At 36.4% G+C, this 19,184-nt stretch overlaps 1 protein-coding gene across 2 annotated transcripts in view; it reads left to right on the top strand.

The window, feature by feature from the left end:
• LEKR1 (leucine, glutamate and lysine rich 1) overlaps positions 1–19,184 on the top strand; it is a 221,249-nt gene that overhangs the window by 11,196 nt on the left and 190,869 nt on the right. For both annotated transcript variants that reach the window (XM_023223378.1, XM_023223379.2), the window contains exon 3: positions 14,961–15,175. In XM_023223378.1, coding sequence (XP_023079146.1) covers positions 14,961–15,175 — 215 coding nt within the window. The remainder of the gene's footprint in view (positions 1–14,960; positions 15,176–19,184) is intronic.

Here is a 19,184-nt window from a genome sequence, read left to right as displayed (position 1 = left end):
TTTTTTTTTTTAAATGGTATACTCAGTTTCAGTAGTGACTTAATCTGAGTCTTTTACAAGCCCAGATGTTAATGTTCCAGGATTTTATCATATAAGCAAGAGGTATTCTTAGAAAGGGGATAGATGAGACATCTTCATCATCCCCAAGAATTCACTCTCAGTAATGGCTTAAGATAACAAAAGATGACAAGAGCCCTGTAGAACTGCAATCTTTTAAGATAAGACTCACTCAATGGTGTGACACATTTGGGATGAAGAGTGTGCTGAGTTATCTCAGGTACCTGGTCCTCTCATACTGACATGAACCAAAAAATTCCTGCCCTTTGGATGGTGGAGACTGAGAGTATACCTCCACATAGTCACAAAGTCAAGCTCCCAAGGACGCAAAACAAGATGAGAGGGAAATCTTGTCCAGATTTTATTTCAGGGACCTGCAGCGAAGTTTGTAACTGACCAGCCCCAGGGCCAACTTGAGCATTGGGCTTATAGGGATCCTAGGACCTTGTTATATCCTACTGTGCCCCTCTCTATGACAGAAGACACATAAAGATAAAAACTGAGAGGAAAGGAATGAAACAATATGAACGCTCATAGCACAAAGTACACCAGATTTGCTACAACCTCAGACTAATCACACAAATCTTTTTCCCATTAATCAGACTTTGCAAAGGAGACAGTGATTTTTACCATTGAATCAAAACAGTTTGCACAGAGAGAGGCCAGAAGCCTGACTGATAAGAAATCCTTACCCTTTTGCTGGCATGCCAGCTTTCCAGGTTCCTTTTCTCTCAGCAGCTTTGGTGACCCTGCTTGCTGTACCATAGCTATGGGGGCCATGCCACGTTACAAAATAATCTCTTTCTGTTTCATGGAATCATAGTCAAAAACCTCTTGTTTTGCAAGATGCAGCCAAGCTACATGGGGGAAACGAAATGACATTTTTTATTCTAGGCAGAGGAAAATACACATGACAAAACAGAGACACCAGTCACCCTGCATAGCATCCAAATGTTGACCTGGCAAGGCTTAAAGTTGCCTCTGTTGGCCCGTGTTGTCTTTGATACACTCAAAGTACGGTGGGATGTTCTCCAGCCAGGAGTTTCAATGGGTGATCTTTGAGCAACATGGAAGAGTGGATAGTCACCCTGAATTAGACCTGTTGAACTTTCTTCATGGCTCACAGAATGTGACCAACCAGACAAACTAGTAGAGCCTCCTGGACTTTCATCAGCAATTCTTTCAGGGAATTCTCTCCATATATACAAATACACACAATGAGATAAAGACAAACAAAAAGGCCTTCCAAACCAGGATTTCTAACCAAAAATTTCCAGAAGTAATTCTTCTGAACTAACCTCTTACTCTCTAACTGGGGAGACATCTCTTCAAACCGAGACTCTTCCTACTATTTTGGGAGAGCCAGCTAATGCCCCCAAAGGAGCCAAACCAGCTGGGAGAAGGAAGAAGGTTCTGGCTGTGCTTAGAATACTCAGCAGACCAGTTTAAAGATGTCTTTCTAGGAAGGATGTCTTTCTCCACTGCAATTAGGCCCAAGCACTATGGGTCAACAGGGCCTCACTGAGCAAGGACAGCACCAAACATGGCCTTCAGTTCCAAAGAAATAAGCAGCTGCCAGAGCTCACCTACAATTCTGCCATACTGGTGGGGGCTGACAAACTGCAGGCAGGCCCCCAAATTTATAATAGCCCGATGGGTTCTTCCTGCCTCCCACACAGATGAAATCAAGCCACTGAGACCGTGGCATTGCAGTAGAGAAAGAGTTTAATGGAAATGAGGATGGCTATGCCACACAGAAGATGGAGTTATTACATCAATCTCCTAAACAGGTTTTTAATGCAAACGAAGTGCCCTATTCTGGAAAAAAATGACACAAAATACATTAGTAAGGAAGAGAAGTGAGCACCAGGATTTAAGGAAGGAAGGGATAGCCAACTCTGTTGTTTTGTGCAAGTGTAGTCAGGTTTATGATCAGGACTGCCATTATCTATAAAACTGCTAATCTCCAGCCTTGATGGGAAAAAATAAACATCAGTTGTTAGTCTTTTGGTTGTGCAACACAAAGGCTTGGACAAGGAGATAACTTTTTCTAGGCTGATTCCATCAATGCTTTGTCCCTGAAGTTAGGAAGTACTTTAATAGTACTCTATGGAAAGGACTGTCAATGCTATGGAAGAGAACCCTGATAGAACATTACCAGAGTCTTGAAAGATGACACCATTGAAGATGACACCATTACAGAAAAAGCCATGAAAGTCGTCAAGCCTGGAGCAAGAAATTCCTTCTAGAGCAAACTGACCAGACGTTGTGCATGACTTCAAAGGATTTACAATGGAGCCAATAAAGGAAATTATAAAAGAGATTGTGGATATGGCAAAAAAGGTCAGAGGGTGAAGGAACGGTTTCAAGATACTAATCTTGGAAAAATTCAGGAGCTAATAGACACCACACAAGAGGAATTAGCAGAGGACAACTTGGAGATGATTTTTTTTTTCCTGAATCAGTGCAGATAATGAGAAAGAAGACATAGTAGAGGCAGTGCCAGAAAACAAATTCATGCTAGATAATATGGCAGAAGGGTTTCAGTTATTCAAGACTGCTTCTCACTTCTTTTATAATATGAACCTTTCTATGATAATGGCACTGAAACTAAAGCAAACATTGGAAGAAGGATTGGCATGATATGGAAATATTTTCAGAGAAATGAAAAAGCAAAAAAGTTCGACAGAAATTATGACATATTTCCTCAAAGTTACTCCAAGTGTGCCTGTCTTTTCTGCCTCCCTTTCCACTTTCTCCACCTGTGTCATCCCTGAGACGGCAGCACCAACCCCTCCTCTTCTTCTTCCTCCTCAGCCTACTCAATGTAAACATGAGAATGAAGACATTTTTGATGATCCACTTCCACTTAATGAAGATTAAATATATTTTCTGTTCCTTATGATGATTTTCTTAATAACATTTTCTTTTCTTTAGCTTACTTTATCAAATATGCATTAATTGAATGTTTATATTATCAGCAAGTCTTCCTGTCAACAGTAGGCTTATTAGTAGTTAAGTTTTTGGGGAGTCAGAAGTTGTACTTGGATTTTCAACTATGGGAGGGGAGGTTGGCACCCCTAATGTCCATGTTGTTCAAAACTCAACTATATATCAACTCATTTAATCTAATTAACACTCAGTTCTTTAGTTTTTGTGCTATTCTCTTCCCTTTTAGTTCACATCTGTACTCAGGACAGGGCATTTTCCCCATATTTAGCTTGCAATCCATACATTGTTAATAGTATAATTTTAAAAAATCTCGTTTTGAAAAAGATTGACTTAAATTGTGAGTTATAACCTCAAACTTTAACTATCATTAATCTTTCAGGTTTTTCAGTAAATCTACAGTTAACTGTTAATTAATAACCAGTCTGTTACATTTTGATTAAAATTTACAGTCAGCTCTCAGATATGCTTTTGTCCATTGTGCAGGTTCCTTTGGGCTGCCTGTTAACATTAATCATGCTATTGATTTAACGTGATGCTTACTGTTGCTGCCTGCCCTTCAGGTTTATGTAAACTGTAACCTCGCAGGAACAGGAAGAGAAGTCCATTTACCATAAAAGACCTTTTAAATCATTACATTCAATTATCTTCACCTTTTAAGTTAGGTGTAAAAGAGTAAGCACAGAGAGGGTTCAGCTATACTTGTGCTCACTTGAGAAATAGTGCTTATATATATTTGAAGACATGAAATATCCTTCCTCTTGCCCTGAACTAAGTTCCTTTCTTGTACTAGCCTAGGTGTGATGGAAATTAAAAGAAACAAAGCAAAACAAACAAAATCTACAAGAAACAATAGCTGCACTTCAGACCCTAATCACCTCTCAGGCAGAGGATGTATAATGACATGAAAAAAAAAAGCCCTACAAGACAATGTATGATTTAGTGCCTTGTAAGATAGTATCTGCTATGAGAATGAAGAAAGTGGAAAGAGGAATCCCTGCATGGTGGGATGGCCAGAGGGGGAACTTTATGCTGTAGGTGAAACTGGAGGTGCCTCTTGAAGGCCTAGTATTTCCACAGGCAGCAGGTAAGGCATCCTAGGGCAAAGGAACAGAAGCTTTCTGGTGAGAAAAGCTGGCCAAGTTAGAGAATGTTTAACAACTTCAGTGTTTTGAGAACATAAAATATGTGTTTATTTTGATAAGGTTTTTATGAGAGTTATAGAATGTTTTCTCTCATGTTCGAGATACTTTACAAGTAAATTGTTTAAAACATACTAAAACCAAGCATTTCATAAATCTGCATTTAGAGTCTAAAGCAAGAATAGCAGGCAGCCATCCAGGCAGTGCGGAGAAATGAGGACACCAGGAGAGGCTCAGCTGCTTAAGGTCCTGGACAAGTGTGCTAGTCTTAGACTTGGTCATGTTAAGTGCAGCTTTGCACTTTTTCAGACCTAAGTTAGATGCATTTATACAACAAGTATTTATTATGCCTCTTATGTGCCAGTCCCTGTTTGGGGTGCTTGATTTTAAAGCAGCCAAAATATGTATATACATCCCAAAGCCTATGAAAGCACTGTCTTTTAGAATAAATGTGTTACATAACTTCTTACCTATATTTGATTTACCTAGATTGTAATTTAACTTAATTTCCTAATGACTGGGCAGTGTATCTATTTAGTCAACTTGCGTGTATTATTCTATACAGAATAATATTAGAGAGATAGATCGGGGTCCCCAAACCTCTGGCCACCGACTAGTACCAGTCCATAGCCTGTTAGGAACTGGGCAGCACAGCCTGAGGTGAGTGGCAAGCCAGTGAGCATTACCGCCTGAGCTCTGCCTTCTGTCAGATCAGCAGCAGCATTAGATTCTTATAGGAGCAGGAACTGCACATGCGAGGGTTCTAGGTTGTGTGCTCCCTCCTTATGAGAATCTAACTAATTCCTGATGATCCGAGGTGGAACCATTTCATTCCAAAATCATCCCCATCCCCCGAATCCATGGAAAAACTGTCTTCCACGAAACCAGTCTCTGGTGCCAAAATAATTGGGGACCGCTGTTAGATATATAGCTTATAGTGGTAACAGGAGCCATTTACATTAGAACCATTTCACTTCAACGTGAAGAAAACAAAGACTTTTTTTTCATAATGGCTTGGAAATGGCTCTCTTTCTTTATTGAAGGAAAAAGGACTTGAGATGGGTGGATCAGTGTGCAGTGACAGGTCTTTCAAAGGCTGTTTTTTTCTTTCTTGTTCTGTTAACTTTTTATGCTGGCTTCTCTTTCTAGAGAAGTCCCTGCTGTTTCCTTTTTTTTTTTTCCAGTGTATAGGCAAGGAAGGTGAGTGTAGAAATCAGGGAAGAGAAGGTGAGAGCCTTTCCTATTTTTTTCTTTATGTATTTTTGCTATGTGATATGGAAATAGATGGCTGGCAAATTAGAATTTGAAAATGACTATGCCACACTGTACTATTAATACCAAAATGAGTAGTAGGAAAGGGACAGTTGCAAAAAATGTAAAGGTGGTGGGGGAGATGGCTAGCAAAGAAAAAGTGTTAGAGAAGAACTGTGATGATAAAAAGCTACAGTTAGAGAATCCATTGCCTGATTAGAAGGCTAAGATTGTTAAACCGTTTTCCCCTGGTGGCATCTCCTCAGGGAATTTTAGGGAAGAAGGAATAAGATAATCTTGGATTCTCATGTTTGAGTCCTTTTCCTTTTTTATCACAGTTCCTGACTGAGCATAGTATACTTGTCAGACTTGCATCTTCTTAAGTGGCAGAAAATGTAAAAGCGGCCCGTGGGCTAGAGAGCAAAATCACATTTGGGTCCTTTTTCTGCTGCTGCACTGTGCAGGTTACTTCTGTATGTATTTAGATCATATCTCTTTTCTTTTCTTTTCTTTTTCTTTCTTTCTTTTTTTTTTTTTTTTTTTTTTTTTGAGACGGAGTCCTGCTCTGTTGCCCAGGCTGGAGTGCAGTGGCGCTATCTCGACTCACTGAAAGCTCAGCCTCCTGGGTTCTCGCCATTCTCCTGCCTCAACCTCCTGAGTAGCTGGGACTACAGGTGCCTGTCACCACGCCTGGCTAATTTTTTTGTATTTTTGGTAGAGACGGGGTTTCACCGTGTTAGCCAGGATGGTCTCCATCTCCTGACCTTGTGATCCGCCTGCCTCGGCCTCCCAAAGTGCTGGGATTGCAGACGTGAGCCACGGCGCCCAGCCGTATTTAGATCATACCTCTAAATCTGTTCTTTCTCCAGGCTGAGCTGACTCCTACCTGTCTCTGACCTCAGATAACCAGCAGACTTACTAGCATTTTCATTAAGTATTCTGAAAGCAGAATACACTTGAAATGATAGTACTGTTCTGGGTTTAGGATTTTATTGCCACAATTTAAGACTAAAGCAACACTTACAGATCAGTAAAGTAATACTATAATTGTATATCTCTTTCCCTCGTGAATGTCAATCCACTTTAGAGACATATGGACTCCTCTCTTTAGAAAAGAGCAATGAATAATTTTCCTTTTGCTGTTTTTGCTAGGGGACATATGTGGAAATCAAAACAACAGCAACAAACTAGTGGAAAAATCAGTTAGTTTGCAAGAAGTGAAACTGATCTTTTGTTTTTTTAAAATGGTGACAGAATGAACACTTGTAATAGGATTTTAGCTTCAGGAAATCTTTATTACCACAGGACACAAAAGTAAAAAAAAGAGACCAGAGTTGTTTATTTTGCAAAACAGAAGTAGCGATACAAGGGCTAGAGAGCGCACTGTTCTTTCAGGCATAACAATCCCTTTCCCCAGCAGTAACAGCTCATTTTGTCCTGTTTCAGTAAAGTAATTTTAGTACTTTGGAACTTTGAAATTTATTCAGAATAACAGTGTTACATTTCCAAGCACAGATTGTCATTGCCAGAAAAAATAAACTTAATTTTCCAGGTTATTTTGGGCCACTGTGGCAAGGTTCAGATTTTGTGTTGAGTTGAAGTGGAAGAAAAGGAAAAAGAATGGTCATACAAATGTTAGACCTAGCATGCTGGGAAAGTTGTGATATGTGTGTGTGTGGACGTTTATGTGTTATGTGTTTTTAAGCAATTGTGGTTTTATTAAAACCTTATGACAAAGGGAATAGGAAGCTGTATAATTTTTGGAGAGACTATTCACTTAATATTGTGACCCAAGGTAGTTCATTAGAAAAAACATTTTCTGCAAAATATTATGTGTCTTGAAAAATCTGAATTTGTCAATTTGCACTCAAAAATACTTTTGCCAACTGACCATAGAAGGTCATCAAGTTTACTAAGGTGAGGATTCCCAGTGGAAAAATAGGTATTGGAGGAAGTATACTTTGGAAGTATATATAGATAGACATAGGCATATCATTTATAATTTATATAGTATAAAGCCAACATTTCTGATATTGTTCAATAAGGTGTCTTTATGGATGAATCTCTGGTATTTTAGTCTCAGAATAATTTTTTTCTATTTTTATTATTTTAAAATTAAACTTCTTATTTTGAAATAATTGTAGATTCACATGCAGGGTAAGAAATAACACCAAGAAATTCCACGTATTCATCATCTAGCTTCCTGCAGTGGAAACATCTGGCAAAACTGAACTGTGGTGTCATAACTGGGATATTGACAATTGATAAACTGATACAATCAAGATACAGAACGCTTTCATCACAACAAGGATTCCTCATGTTGTCCTTTTATCACCACATTCACCTTAACTTCCCCAATCTCTTCCTTACTCCCAGTCCATGGCCCTGGCAACCATTGGTCTGGTCTCTAATAATTTTATGTCAAGAATGTTATATAAATGGAACCATGTAGTGTATAATCTTTTGGGATTAGCTTTTTTCAATCTGTAATTTTCTGGAGCTTCATTAGGTTGTGTGTATCAATAGTTTATTCCTTTTTATTGCTGAGTAGTATTCCATGGTATGAATGTACCAGTTTGTTTAACTATTTACCTGCCTATTGAAGGGCATCTAGGTTGTTTTCCAGTTTTCAGTGCTTTACATATAAAGCTGCTATAAACATTTGTTTATGTGAACATACGTTTCCATTTTCCTGGGATAAATGGCCAAGAGTTCAATTGCTATGTTATATAGTAACTACAGGTTTATTGTTTTTAAAGACACCACTAAACTGTTTTCCAGAGTGGGTATACCATTTTACATTTTTTACCTGCAGTATGTGAGTGATCCAGTTTCTCCACATCTTTACCAGCATTTGATGTTGTCAGTGATGTGTAGTGAGTGATATCTCATTGTGGTTTTAATTTGCATTTTCCTAATGGCTAATGAAATGATGTTGAATATCTTCTCATGTGCTTATTTGGCATCTGAATATCCTCTGATGTGAAAGGTCTCTTCAAGTCTTTTTGCTCATTTTCTGATTAGACTTTTTTTTTTTTCTGCTGAATTTTGGAAATTCTTTATGTAATCTAGGTACTAGTAAGATATGTGGTTTTCAAATATTTTCTCCTGGTCCGTAGCTTATCTTTTTATCCTCTTTGCAAGGTCTTTTGCAGATCAGAAGTTTTTAAATTTGATGAAATTCAGGTTATCAGATTTTCCATTTATGAATCATGCTTTTGGTATTAAATATAAGAGGTCTTTTCCAGTGTCGATCCTGAAGATTTTCTCCTATTAATTTTCCTAAAAATATTTCTTCTAATTTTTTCTACTTTTATATTTTATATTTTTGTCCCTACTTGTAGAATATGTGAGGTTTAGGTTGAGGTTCCTTTTTTTAAAACAAAATGTATGGATATCCAATTGTACCAGCACCATTTGTTGAAAAAGCTATCTTTCTTTCATTGAACTGCTTTTGTACCTTTGTCAAAAATCAGTTTGGCATATTTATGGAAGTCGTTTTCTGTTCTGTTCCATTGATCTATGTGTCCTTCCTTCTGTCAATACCATACAATCTTGATTACTATAGCAATACAGTATGTCTGGAAATCAGGTAGTGATTCCCCCACTTTATTCTTCTTTTTCAGCATTATTTTAGCTATTCTAAATCCTTTGGCTTTGCATACAAATTTGAGAATAACTCTTTCTACATATAAAACATCTTGCTGAGATTTTGATAGAAATTGGATTATACCAATTTAGGGAAAATTGATATCTTTACTATTTTGAGTCTTCTAGACCATAAATTTAGATCTCCATTTATTTAGAGCTTCAATATATTTCATCAGCGTTTTGTAGTTTTCAGCATACAAGTCTTGTACGTATTTTGTTATATCTACATCTGAGTATTTAATTTTTTGGAGCAATTGTAAATATATATATATGTATTGTATCTTTAATTTCAGTGTCCAGGTGCTCACTGGGTATATATAGAAATGCAATTGATGGTTCTGTTTGTATCTTGAAACATGCAACCTTGCTGAACTTACTAATTCTAGTTTTATTGTCGATTTCTTGGGATTTTCTATGTAGGTAATTATGTCATCTCAATTAGGGAGAGTTTTATTTTTTCCTTCTGATATGTATGCCTTTTATTTCCCCTTCTTGCATAATTGCTCTGGCTAGATATTCTAGCACTATATTGAATAAGTGTAGTGAGGGTGGATATCCTTGCCATTTTCCCAACCTTAGGGGAAAAGCACTGAGTCTTTTACTACTAATTATAATAAAGCTGTAGGGTTTTTTTTGTAAGTGCCCTTTACTAAATTGATTTTTAAATTGATAAATAAGCAGGCTAACTTAATGATGAGGAAGGGTCCTAATGGCTTTATGAAGTAGTCAGGTGGTCTGTGTGACTAATGAGCTTGAAGTATCTATTACCCTATCTCAACAACTTTCTCCTAATCTGAATGAAATTTACTAAACACTCATTGTTTTGAGTAAAGGCATCTTATTGAATGGAAAACCTCTTAGAAGGATTAATATTTCATACTGATATCACTCTTATCTACAATGAATAGTTTATTTCCTTCCCGTCTGAGCACAAAAAGCATCATATGGGTGGGAGAAGGAAGCACAATTTTATTTATTTATTTATTTATTTATTTGGAACAAGATCTTGCTGTGTTGTCCAGGCTGGAGTGCAGTGGCACCATCTCAGCTCACTGCAGCCTCTGCCTCCTGGGCTCAAGCAGTCCTCCCACCTCAGCCTCCCAAATAGCTGGGACTATAGGCACACACCACCATGCCCGGCTAATTTTTTAAAAAGTTTTTGTAGAAATAAGGTCTCACCATGTTGCCCAGGTTCATCCTGGGCTCAAGCGATCCACCCACCTCGGCCTCCCAAAGCACTGGGATTACAGGTGTAAGCTACCATGCTTGGCCAGGAGGCACGATTTTGAAATAGAGAATGCCACAGTTGGGCAGCAGGAAGGTACTAAGTAGTTTTTCTAGTTCAAGCACAGACAGGAGCTCTGAAAAGGATCTGAAGCCTAATTTAACCTTTTAAAAAATTTACATTATTTTCATATTAAATAACTGTAATTTTAGAAGTATGAACACTGCATTTGAGAAGTGTGTTTCATAATTTATTTTCAAATGGTTCTACGTTTGTTTAATATACTGCATTTGTTACTGTCTCCTCCGAAGTGCATCTTGTAGAACACCAAAACATCCTGTTAATGATAGGCCTTTTGTCAAGAATGACAGCATGTCATTATTTTACTTTCAAAATAAGAGGATGATATAACACCAAGTTATAAGAATGAAGCACAAATTATATTTCACAAAAAGCAGACAACTTCATTTGGGAACATAATTACAGTACTTCATATCTTCTCAAGTTTCACAAAAATGCCCTAAGTAATTAGCTCATATAGACACTAATAATTTGAAAGGGTTATTACCTTTTTTTCTATAGCAGTTTTGCTTATAGGATGTTACTTACAATTTAATAGCATTGAAAAATTTTATGCAATATACTTATTTAGCATCGCTCACGTAATGATTCAGGTAAAGTCAGAAGACGACTCTTGTGGACCTATTATTTTAAAATCACATTGTCTCGTTTTCTACATCGTAATGAATATCATGTTTTCTCTTTCCTTGCTGGACTTCTAGAAAACCTATTCTCTAAAATATATTACTTCACATAAAATACATTTCAGCCTTTTCTCCCTTGACCGCTATGATGAAATAACATTCTAATAGCTTTCACAATATGAAGTTTATAGCATTTCTGTTTCGTTCTTCAGTCTGCAAATCTACTCCACCCATCAAGAGTTTTCTTTAGAATAAAGATAGGATACTTTGTCAGGAACAGGGCAAGAACTACAGTTAATAGGCAAGGATTAATGATGAAAGTGACTTAACAGTAAGCAACAATTTTCAAATTGAGAAGAAGAAACCGAAATGCAAGATGGACAAAAATTTTAAGAAAATATCCATCTATTCCTAATTAGTTCAGGTTTATTGACATAGATGGATTATATTTCTGAGGGCCGATAGTGTCTTTGAATAGGATTGCAGAGCCACTCTTGGTTATGTTTGAAGATGTGTAGAGAGTAATAGGATAATGAACAAATGCCATTTCATGTATACAGTGCCCATAAATTACAACCAATTAGCTTAATTTCAATCACAGACAAGATTTAGAATATATTATGAAAGGGTGGTTTGTGAGGATATATTAGACAAAACAATAACCCTTGGGCCAATTTTATGTTCACTGAGAGCAAGCCTGTAGGCTTTGCCATTTCATTTTATGTAGGATTACTAGATCCAGGAACCATATTAGGCATAGAATATATGGACTTTATGAAAACATTTGACAAAGTCTGTCATAATATTCCTGAAGACAGTATAAAATAAATATAGGCTGGTAACAAAGATAATTGGATAATTTAATGATCAGATTAAGAGTTGTACCTGAAATGTGCTGAATAATAGAACAGTATCAACCAATGTGATATTACATGCTGTGGAGTTCTGTCCTCAACTTAGTCAGTTCAGCATTTTAAAATCAGTGAGTGAGATACATAAAATGACTTATAAGGATCAACTTTGCAAAAGACATGAAGCTTAGAATTTCCTGGATACCAATGGCAATAACTAAGGCAATAACCAAAGGCAATAACTATGTCTAAGACATATATATCTATGTTATATACTCAAATATATGTGAGTCTAAGATAACATAAGATATATATTTTTATATATTTTATGTATTTACATTTACATCTGTAGTTTTGTACTTGGATCTGAAAAGCCAAATGCAGACATAACAGAATGGGAAGTTCTGGTTGCAAGGAATAGGGAGCTTAAGGGAGAAAAGGGAAAACAGTAGAGGAAGATTGGGCATGAATTCCAAATGGCAAGTACGGCAGCCAGGTCTCAAGAGGGACTGAAGTGAGGAACTGGAAGCATTTGGAGTTCCTTATTTTCTCTGTCTTTCTGGAGCTACAGTGTCCTCATCTCAGCTTCTGTCTGTGTGTCTGCTCATTCATGTCTCAGATTTTAGTTATGTTAGTTAATTTGTATCTTGTACATGACATTTTCTAAGGTGACCTAAGTGCCTGAATCTTCAACAATTGCAGGCCCAGTTGGCTCATACCGGCTGGCGCTTGGTCCTTCTGGGTCTGATGTCCAATCCTGGTTCACCAGTCACCATGGCTAGGGTAGATGGGTAGAGGGAGTCTTAGTCACATTGCCAAACATAGCAGCCAGGGCTGTGGAAAGTGGATTATCTAAAATGGAAACATAGGTAGAAAGGAAATAATTGGTATGTTCAGTATAATGAGACATTGGTTTGCACTGCAGTTTTTTTAAGATCAGGGGTTTTGGCCGGGCGTGGTGGCTCAAGCCTGTAATCCCAGCACGTTGGGAGGCCGAGACGGGCGGATCACAAGGTCAGGAGATCGAGACCATCCTGGCTAACCCGGTGAAACCCCGTCTCTACTAAAAATACAAAAACTAGCCGGGCGAGGTGGCGGGCGCCTGTAGTCCCAGCTACTCCAGAGGCTGAGGCAGGAGAATGGCGTGAACCCGGGAGGCGGAGTTTGCAGTGAGCTGAGATCCGGCCACTGCACTCCAGCCTGGGCGACACAGCAAGACTCTGTCTCAAAAAAAAAAAAAAAAAAAAAAAAGATCAGGGGTTTTATGTAACATAAAGCCAGTTATAGTATATAAAGCAAAATATAATTGCTAAAAATATGAAAGACCAATGAGATCTAAGGTTTCATTAGAACATATTACAATGATATTAGTAATGAGATATTAGAATGAGAGAAGTTTGAGTCTTCTCATTATATTTCTGAGACCAGCCACACCTAACTGTTGTATTCTGGACACCATACTTTGAAACACATGTAGAACATTGGAAAAAATTTAGAGAAATCTAGAATGAGGAAGAAATTCAACTGAAGGAATTGTAAGTGTTGACCTGAAGAAGAGAAGACATGGAATGTTCCTGATAGCTGTCTTCAAATGTTAGAAAGACCTTCGTGTGAAAGAGGCCTGGGGATGTCACACATAGTTTCTAAGAGGACTGGAACTGGTGCACACTTCAGGGAGGCAGATTTGTGATGAGCCTGAGAAAGGATTTCCTGAGAGACAAAACTGGCAGAAGATGGAACAGAATGCTTTAGAAAGTGGTTTCCCATCATTTGGGATGTTAAAATAAAGGATAGGCAACAACGTATTTAGGTTGAAGTAGATTAATGGAATTGAATCCATGTAGAACTTGAACCAGGTTATCTTTATGATTACTTTTAAACCTGATGTTTTATAAATCTATACATTTTATATAGTGGCAGTTAGTTGATATAGTCAATACTCTGTATCCCACAATACTATATTATGGTTTTTAATTTAAAATTTTTATTATTAAAGTTAAATGAGCCAAATTTTACTTTATAAAAGTGTGTTATTTTCTTCCAGTTGACATTTCTGTAATGACTTTGGTAGGTAGATATGGTGGCATTACTATTAGTTACAGAAACAGTTTCTATAGTTTCAAGGGAGATTACTTTAAGAGTAAATCTTGTATAATCCAAGAGTTAATTTCAAATTTAGTGCCCTGGAGCAAGTATTTTATGAAGCATCTCTTATCCTTTGTGAATAGGAAAACAAGCAGAGGCTAATGAGAAATATTCATACCAGAAACAGAAAAAAGAGCTATCTCCTTTCTGACCTGGCTAAAATTTCATTTTTCACTGGCCCTATGCTGGCCAGAAGTCATACAACACTTTATTTGAAGGAAGGAAGAGGATCTATCCAATATACATGCGATAGATAAATATAATACAGTTGGTTAAAGGCACAGGTGCTGGTTTTAAATAGACCTGAGTTTTAATCTCAGCTTCTCCACATATCAGCCGGTTATTTAACTTCAGTAGTCTGTGGGGTTTTTTTTTTTTTTTTTTTTAAATCTATAAGATGGGTATAACAATACCTACTAAGAACTGACTTGGGGAGAAGAGATTAGGTTCAAAGTGTTTTTCCTATTTGTAGATTTATGACAGAATGTTAAATTTCTGTAAAAATCATAAAATGCTGAAACGGAACAGAAACAGAATTCATTTGGTGCAATGTCATACTTTTACAAATGAGGAAAATAAGGTCTGAAAAAGCCAGGAGAACAGAGCAGTTTGCAATTAAAGAACAGTGATTTCCTCCCACTTTGTGGAAAATTAATCTTAAAACCAGAATTATAAAGATTATACATTTTTCACTATTTTTGGTTTTATTTTACAGAAAATATTGTAAGAGTAAATCTTTCTTAGAGATACCATGGAGAAACAATTGCTCAGAAAGATCTTTTTCCAATCCCAAGATTTTGTGTCAGACTCAATATGCCTGTTTAAAATTTTTTATACAAATGTGGGCAATGTCATAATTATTGCTCCAAGGCATAGTATACTATATATTTACTTCGTTCAACCAGCGTGTCTACAATATCTTCAGTTGAACTTTATTTTTCAGAATTAAAAAAAAAATTTAGTAAGTGTATGTTCTGTTTCCTAGATGTTGCCTGAAGAAAAAGTTTGTAAGTACTGTGGAGTCAGCTATCTAATTCTTCATGAATTTAAAGCTATGGAAGAAAAAGTGAAAGCAATGGAAAAAGAGATGAAATTTTATCAAGGAAGTGTAGATCGTGAAAAGAGACTTCAAGAAAAACTGCATTCTCTTAGCCAAGAACTTGAACAGTACAAAATTGACAGCAAATCCAAAACAGAAAGGTTAGAGTATGTTTTTCCTTTCTATCATTTATTTAGTTGAAAGAAAAGTGCAGGAAAGAAATACACTTTGAATGTTTTTCTGAAATTTCTCTACATCAGGTATAGTTTATACTTTAATACATTTGTTTGTTTCTTAATTATATTAATAATTACTAAATATAATTATTATAGTTTGCTTTCTTTCGAGGCATATATTTACTATCTGAAAAATTAGAAATCAATTAATTTAGTAACCACCAGCTGAGACGTTCAAGTTTTTTTCTCAGGTATATATCTTACGTTTTATTATTAGGAAAATTTATTTATCAAAAATCAGATTAATTTTGGTAGTTTTTCATACATTTATTTTTAAATGGCTTTGGATTTTTAGATTTGTAGAGTAAGGCTTTCATATTTTGAAAAAGATGCCAAGACATTCAAATTAGTGTATGATTTTAAATTATTGGAATTGGAAAAAAATTTAAGAATGGGTTTCTAATATTGTAGAATCTAATCAGCAATCTAGTCTGCCAGAGACACTTCGGTGAGCCTATACAGAAGAGTTTTTGCTGGTGTTTTATAGCTTTTCCTATGAATGAAAATTTCTTGATTTAAAGTATTAACAGTTGATGTTAAGAGACCTTGAGTTAATGAATTTAATGAATAACATGTCTATGTAGCGGAAGCTTGCTTAAGTCTCTTCGGATTAACTACTTCTATTAAATTTTATTAAAAAATGTTATATAAAATATGTAATTTCATTAAATGCCAGTTAAGCCAGATATTTCTTAGTTTTTTCTTTTTACAAAAAAGTAGTTATAGTTTCTTTAATTTCTGAATAATTAAGTATTTTATGATATTTTCATGAAAAAGCTTAAAAATTTGAAGTATTGTTTACAATTTTTAATTTGGAGGGGTTTTACCTGTCAGGGATTCTTTTGTTTGGTGTATTCACACCTTGCTTTCTTTAATAAAATGTCGTGTACATGTAAGACATAAACACATGAAGTAAAAGAAGTATAGAGAGTAATAAGGCAAGAAAGTCTTTGTACCCTGCTAATTGTACTATTACTGGTACCTTGCTGATTGTACTGATTGTATTATTAGTGGTACCCTGCTGATTGTACTGATTGTATTTTTACTGGAGGTAAAAATCATTTTTTTTTTCTTTTAAGATAGAGTCCTGCTCCGTCACCTAGGCTGGAGTGCAGTGTCATGATCTCAGCTCACTGCAGCCTCTGCCTTCCAGGTTCAAGTGATTCTCCTGCCTCAGCCTCCCAGGTAGCTGGGATTATGGGCACACACCACCACGCCCGGCTAATTTTTTGATATTATTAGTAGAGACAGAGTTTTACCATGTTGGCCAGGCTGGCTCAAACTCCTGACCTCAGGTGATCTGCCTACATGGGCCTCCCAAAGTGTTGGGATTACAGGCGTGAGCCACTGCACCTGGCCAAAAATCACTTTTAATGATTTGGTGTATGTCTTGCTAGATCCTTCATTGTACCTTTACCTTTATTACAAATGTGTTTTCTTTTCTTTCTTTCTTTTTTTTTTTTTTTGAGACAGGGTTTTTCTCTGTTGCCCAGGCTGGTGTGAAATGGCACTGTCATGGCTCACTGCAGCCTTGACCTTCCGGACTCAAGCTGTCCTCTCAAGCCTCCCGAGTAGCTGGGACCACAGGTGCACACCACCATGCCTGGCTAATTTTTGTATTTTGTGGCTTTTTTTTTTTTTTTTTTTTTTCTAGAGATGCGGTTTGCTATGTTGCCCATGTTGGTCTTGAACTCCTGGGCTCAAGTAATCTGCCTGCCTTGGCCTCCCAAAGTGCTGGGATTACAGGCATGATCCACTGCACTCAGCCTTATTTTCTTAATATGTGTAGTTTGTATCTTTTTCTCTTAATAGACTAGTTTTAACATAAGCAGTATATCAAACATGCTGTTGTGCTGCTGACATTTGCCGCTTAATTATATATATTGGAAATTGTTCCACGTTAATGTATGTAGATCTACCTTGTTCTTAACTACACCAACATTTTTCTTACCAAGAATATGCTATAATTTACTTAATTTTCTTTTCAAAGTTTATATTATTTCCAATTTTTGTTATTACATGCAGTATTTGTATTTATGTTCTTGTGAACATAAGCTGTTCCAAAGGATACATTTCTAGAAGTGAAACTACTGAAAGAAAACAAATGCCAGTTTAAAATTTTGATGGGTATTATACCAAGTAGTCCTTTGAGAAAATAGCATTCACTTACATTTGGCCAATAGTTGATGAAGTGACCACTTTCCTACATTTTGTTAATATTGGGTTTTTCTTAATTTTTTTCAATCTCTTGAGTGAAAAATATTACCTCATGGTTATTTAATTAGTATTTTTTTTTTTTTGCCAATGAAGCTGAACAATTTTTTGTGTATTAGACATTTATATTGATTACCTGTATACATATATTGCCCATGTTATTGGGTTATTTGCTTATATTTGTTTATTTGTAGGCACTTTTAATGTAATATTGGCATTATACTTTGTTTATATATGTTGTGAATATTTTCTCATGGTTGCTTGTCCTTTCACTTCATTGTATTTTTTTTTGCCGTATCTTTTAAAAGTTTTAATAATATCCTGTGCCAGATTCTGGTTGGTTAGAGTTTTGTGTCAAGTTCTTTTAGTTGCAAACAACGGAAACTTATCTGACATGAACCTAAACACAACAGAGAATGTATTGGAAGAGTACGAGGTGATAGCTCATTGAAAGGAAGGAAAAACTCAAGAACCCTGGCTTTGGAAATGGACTGGAAACAGAGCTTGTTCAGGGATCTGGGAAGTCTGGGGTAAATTAACTCAACTTTTTTTTCCTTGCATCATTCCCTTCAAGATTCAAATCCCAGAAGAGTCTCACTGGCTTTATTTCCTTTACGTGACCACCCTCCAATTCCACCCCCTTAGCCTGATGAAGGGGGTAACCTTGATTGATAGTTCTATGAAGACTTCATACAATGAAAGCAAAGGTATTCACTAAAAAGAAGTTAAGAGTATTGTTATCAGAAGATGAGGGAATAGACTCAGGCAAGTAGAAACAACGTATGTTAAAACTTATTGTATCAGAATTAGCTTTTTAATCTATTTAGTATTAATTTTGTATATAATTTGAGGTAGATTTCCAATTTCATGTTTGTTGTTTCTCAGATATCTGGCTGTTGGCCCAATATCATTTATTAAATTCTTCATCCTCTCTCCCTTGACTTGAAATGCCACTTATTAATTTTTCTTCTAGCATATTTCTGGATGCTTTGTTTTGTGTTATTGATTTATTGTCTATCATTGAGTCAGGGCCACACTTTTAACTACTTTAGCTTTATAATATGTTTTGATATTTTGTAGGACAAGTGTTTGGTTTGCCTTCGGGTTACTCTGGCTTTTTAGTATATTTTCTTTTCTGGATGAACTCTAGAATCAGCCTGTCAGATTCCATAAAACATGCTATGTTATGATTTAGACTGGGATTGCATATACTTTCTAGAGCAGTTAGATTATCTCGATAATTGACATCTTTATAATCGTGAGGCTTCTTATCCTGGAACATGGATTCCCCGTTTATTCAGGTGTTCTTTAAATCCTTCATACAATTTTATAATTTTTATTTTTATTTTTATTTTTATTTTTTATTATACTTTAAGTTCTAGGGTACATGTGCATAACGTGCAGGTTTGTTACATATGTATACATGTGCCATGTTGGTGTGCTGCACCCATCAACTCGTCAGCACCCATCGATTCATCATTTATATCAGGTATAACTCCCCAATGCAATCCCTCCCCCCTCCCCCCTCCCCATGATAGGCCCCATTGTGTGATGTTCCCCTTCCCGAGTCCAAGTGAGCTCATTGTTCAGTACCCACCTATGAGTGAGAACATGCGGTGTTTGGTTTTCTGTTCTTGTGATAGTTTGCTAAGAATGATGGTTTCCAGCTGCATCCATGTCCCTACAAAGGACGCAAACTCATCCTTTTGTATGGCTGCAT

The sequence above is a fragment of the Piliocolobus tephrosceles genome, chromosome 2 (genome assembly GCF_002776525.5).
Source record: "Piliocolobus tephrosceles isolate RC106 chromosome 2, ASM277652v3, whole genome shotgun sequence".
In the NCBI taxonomy this organism is placed as follows: Eukaryota; Metazoa; Chordata; class Mammalia; order Primates; family Cercopithecidae; genus Piliocolobus; species Piliocolobus tephrosceles.
This window is presented reverse-complemented; position numbering and strand designations above follow the sequence as displayed.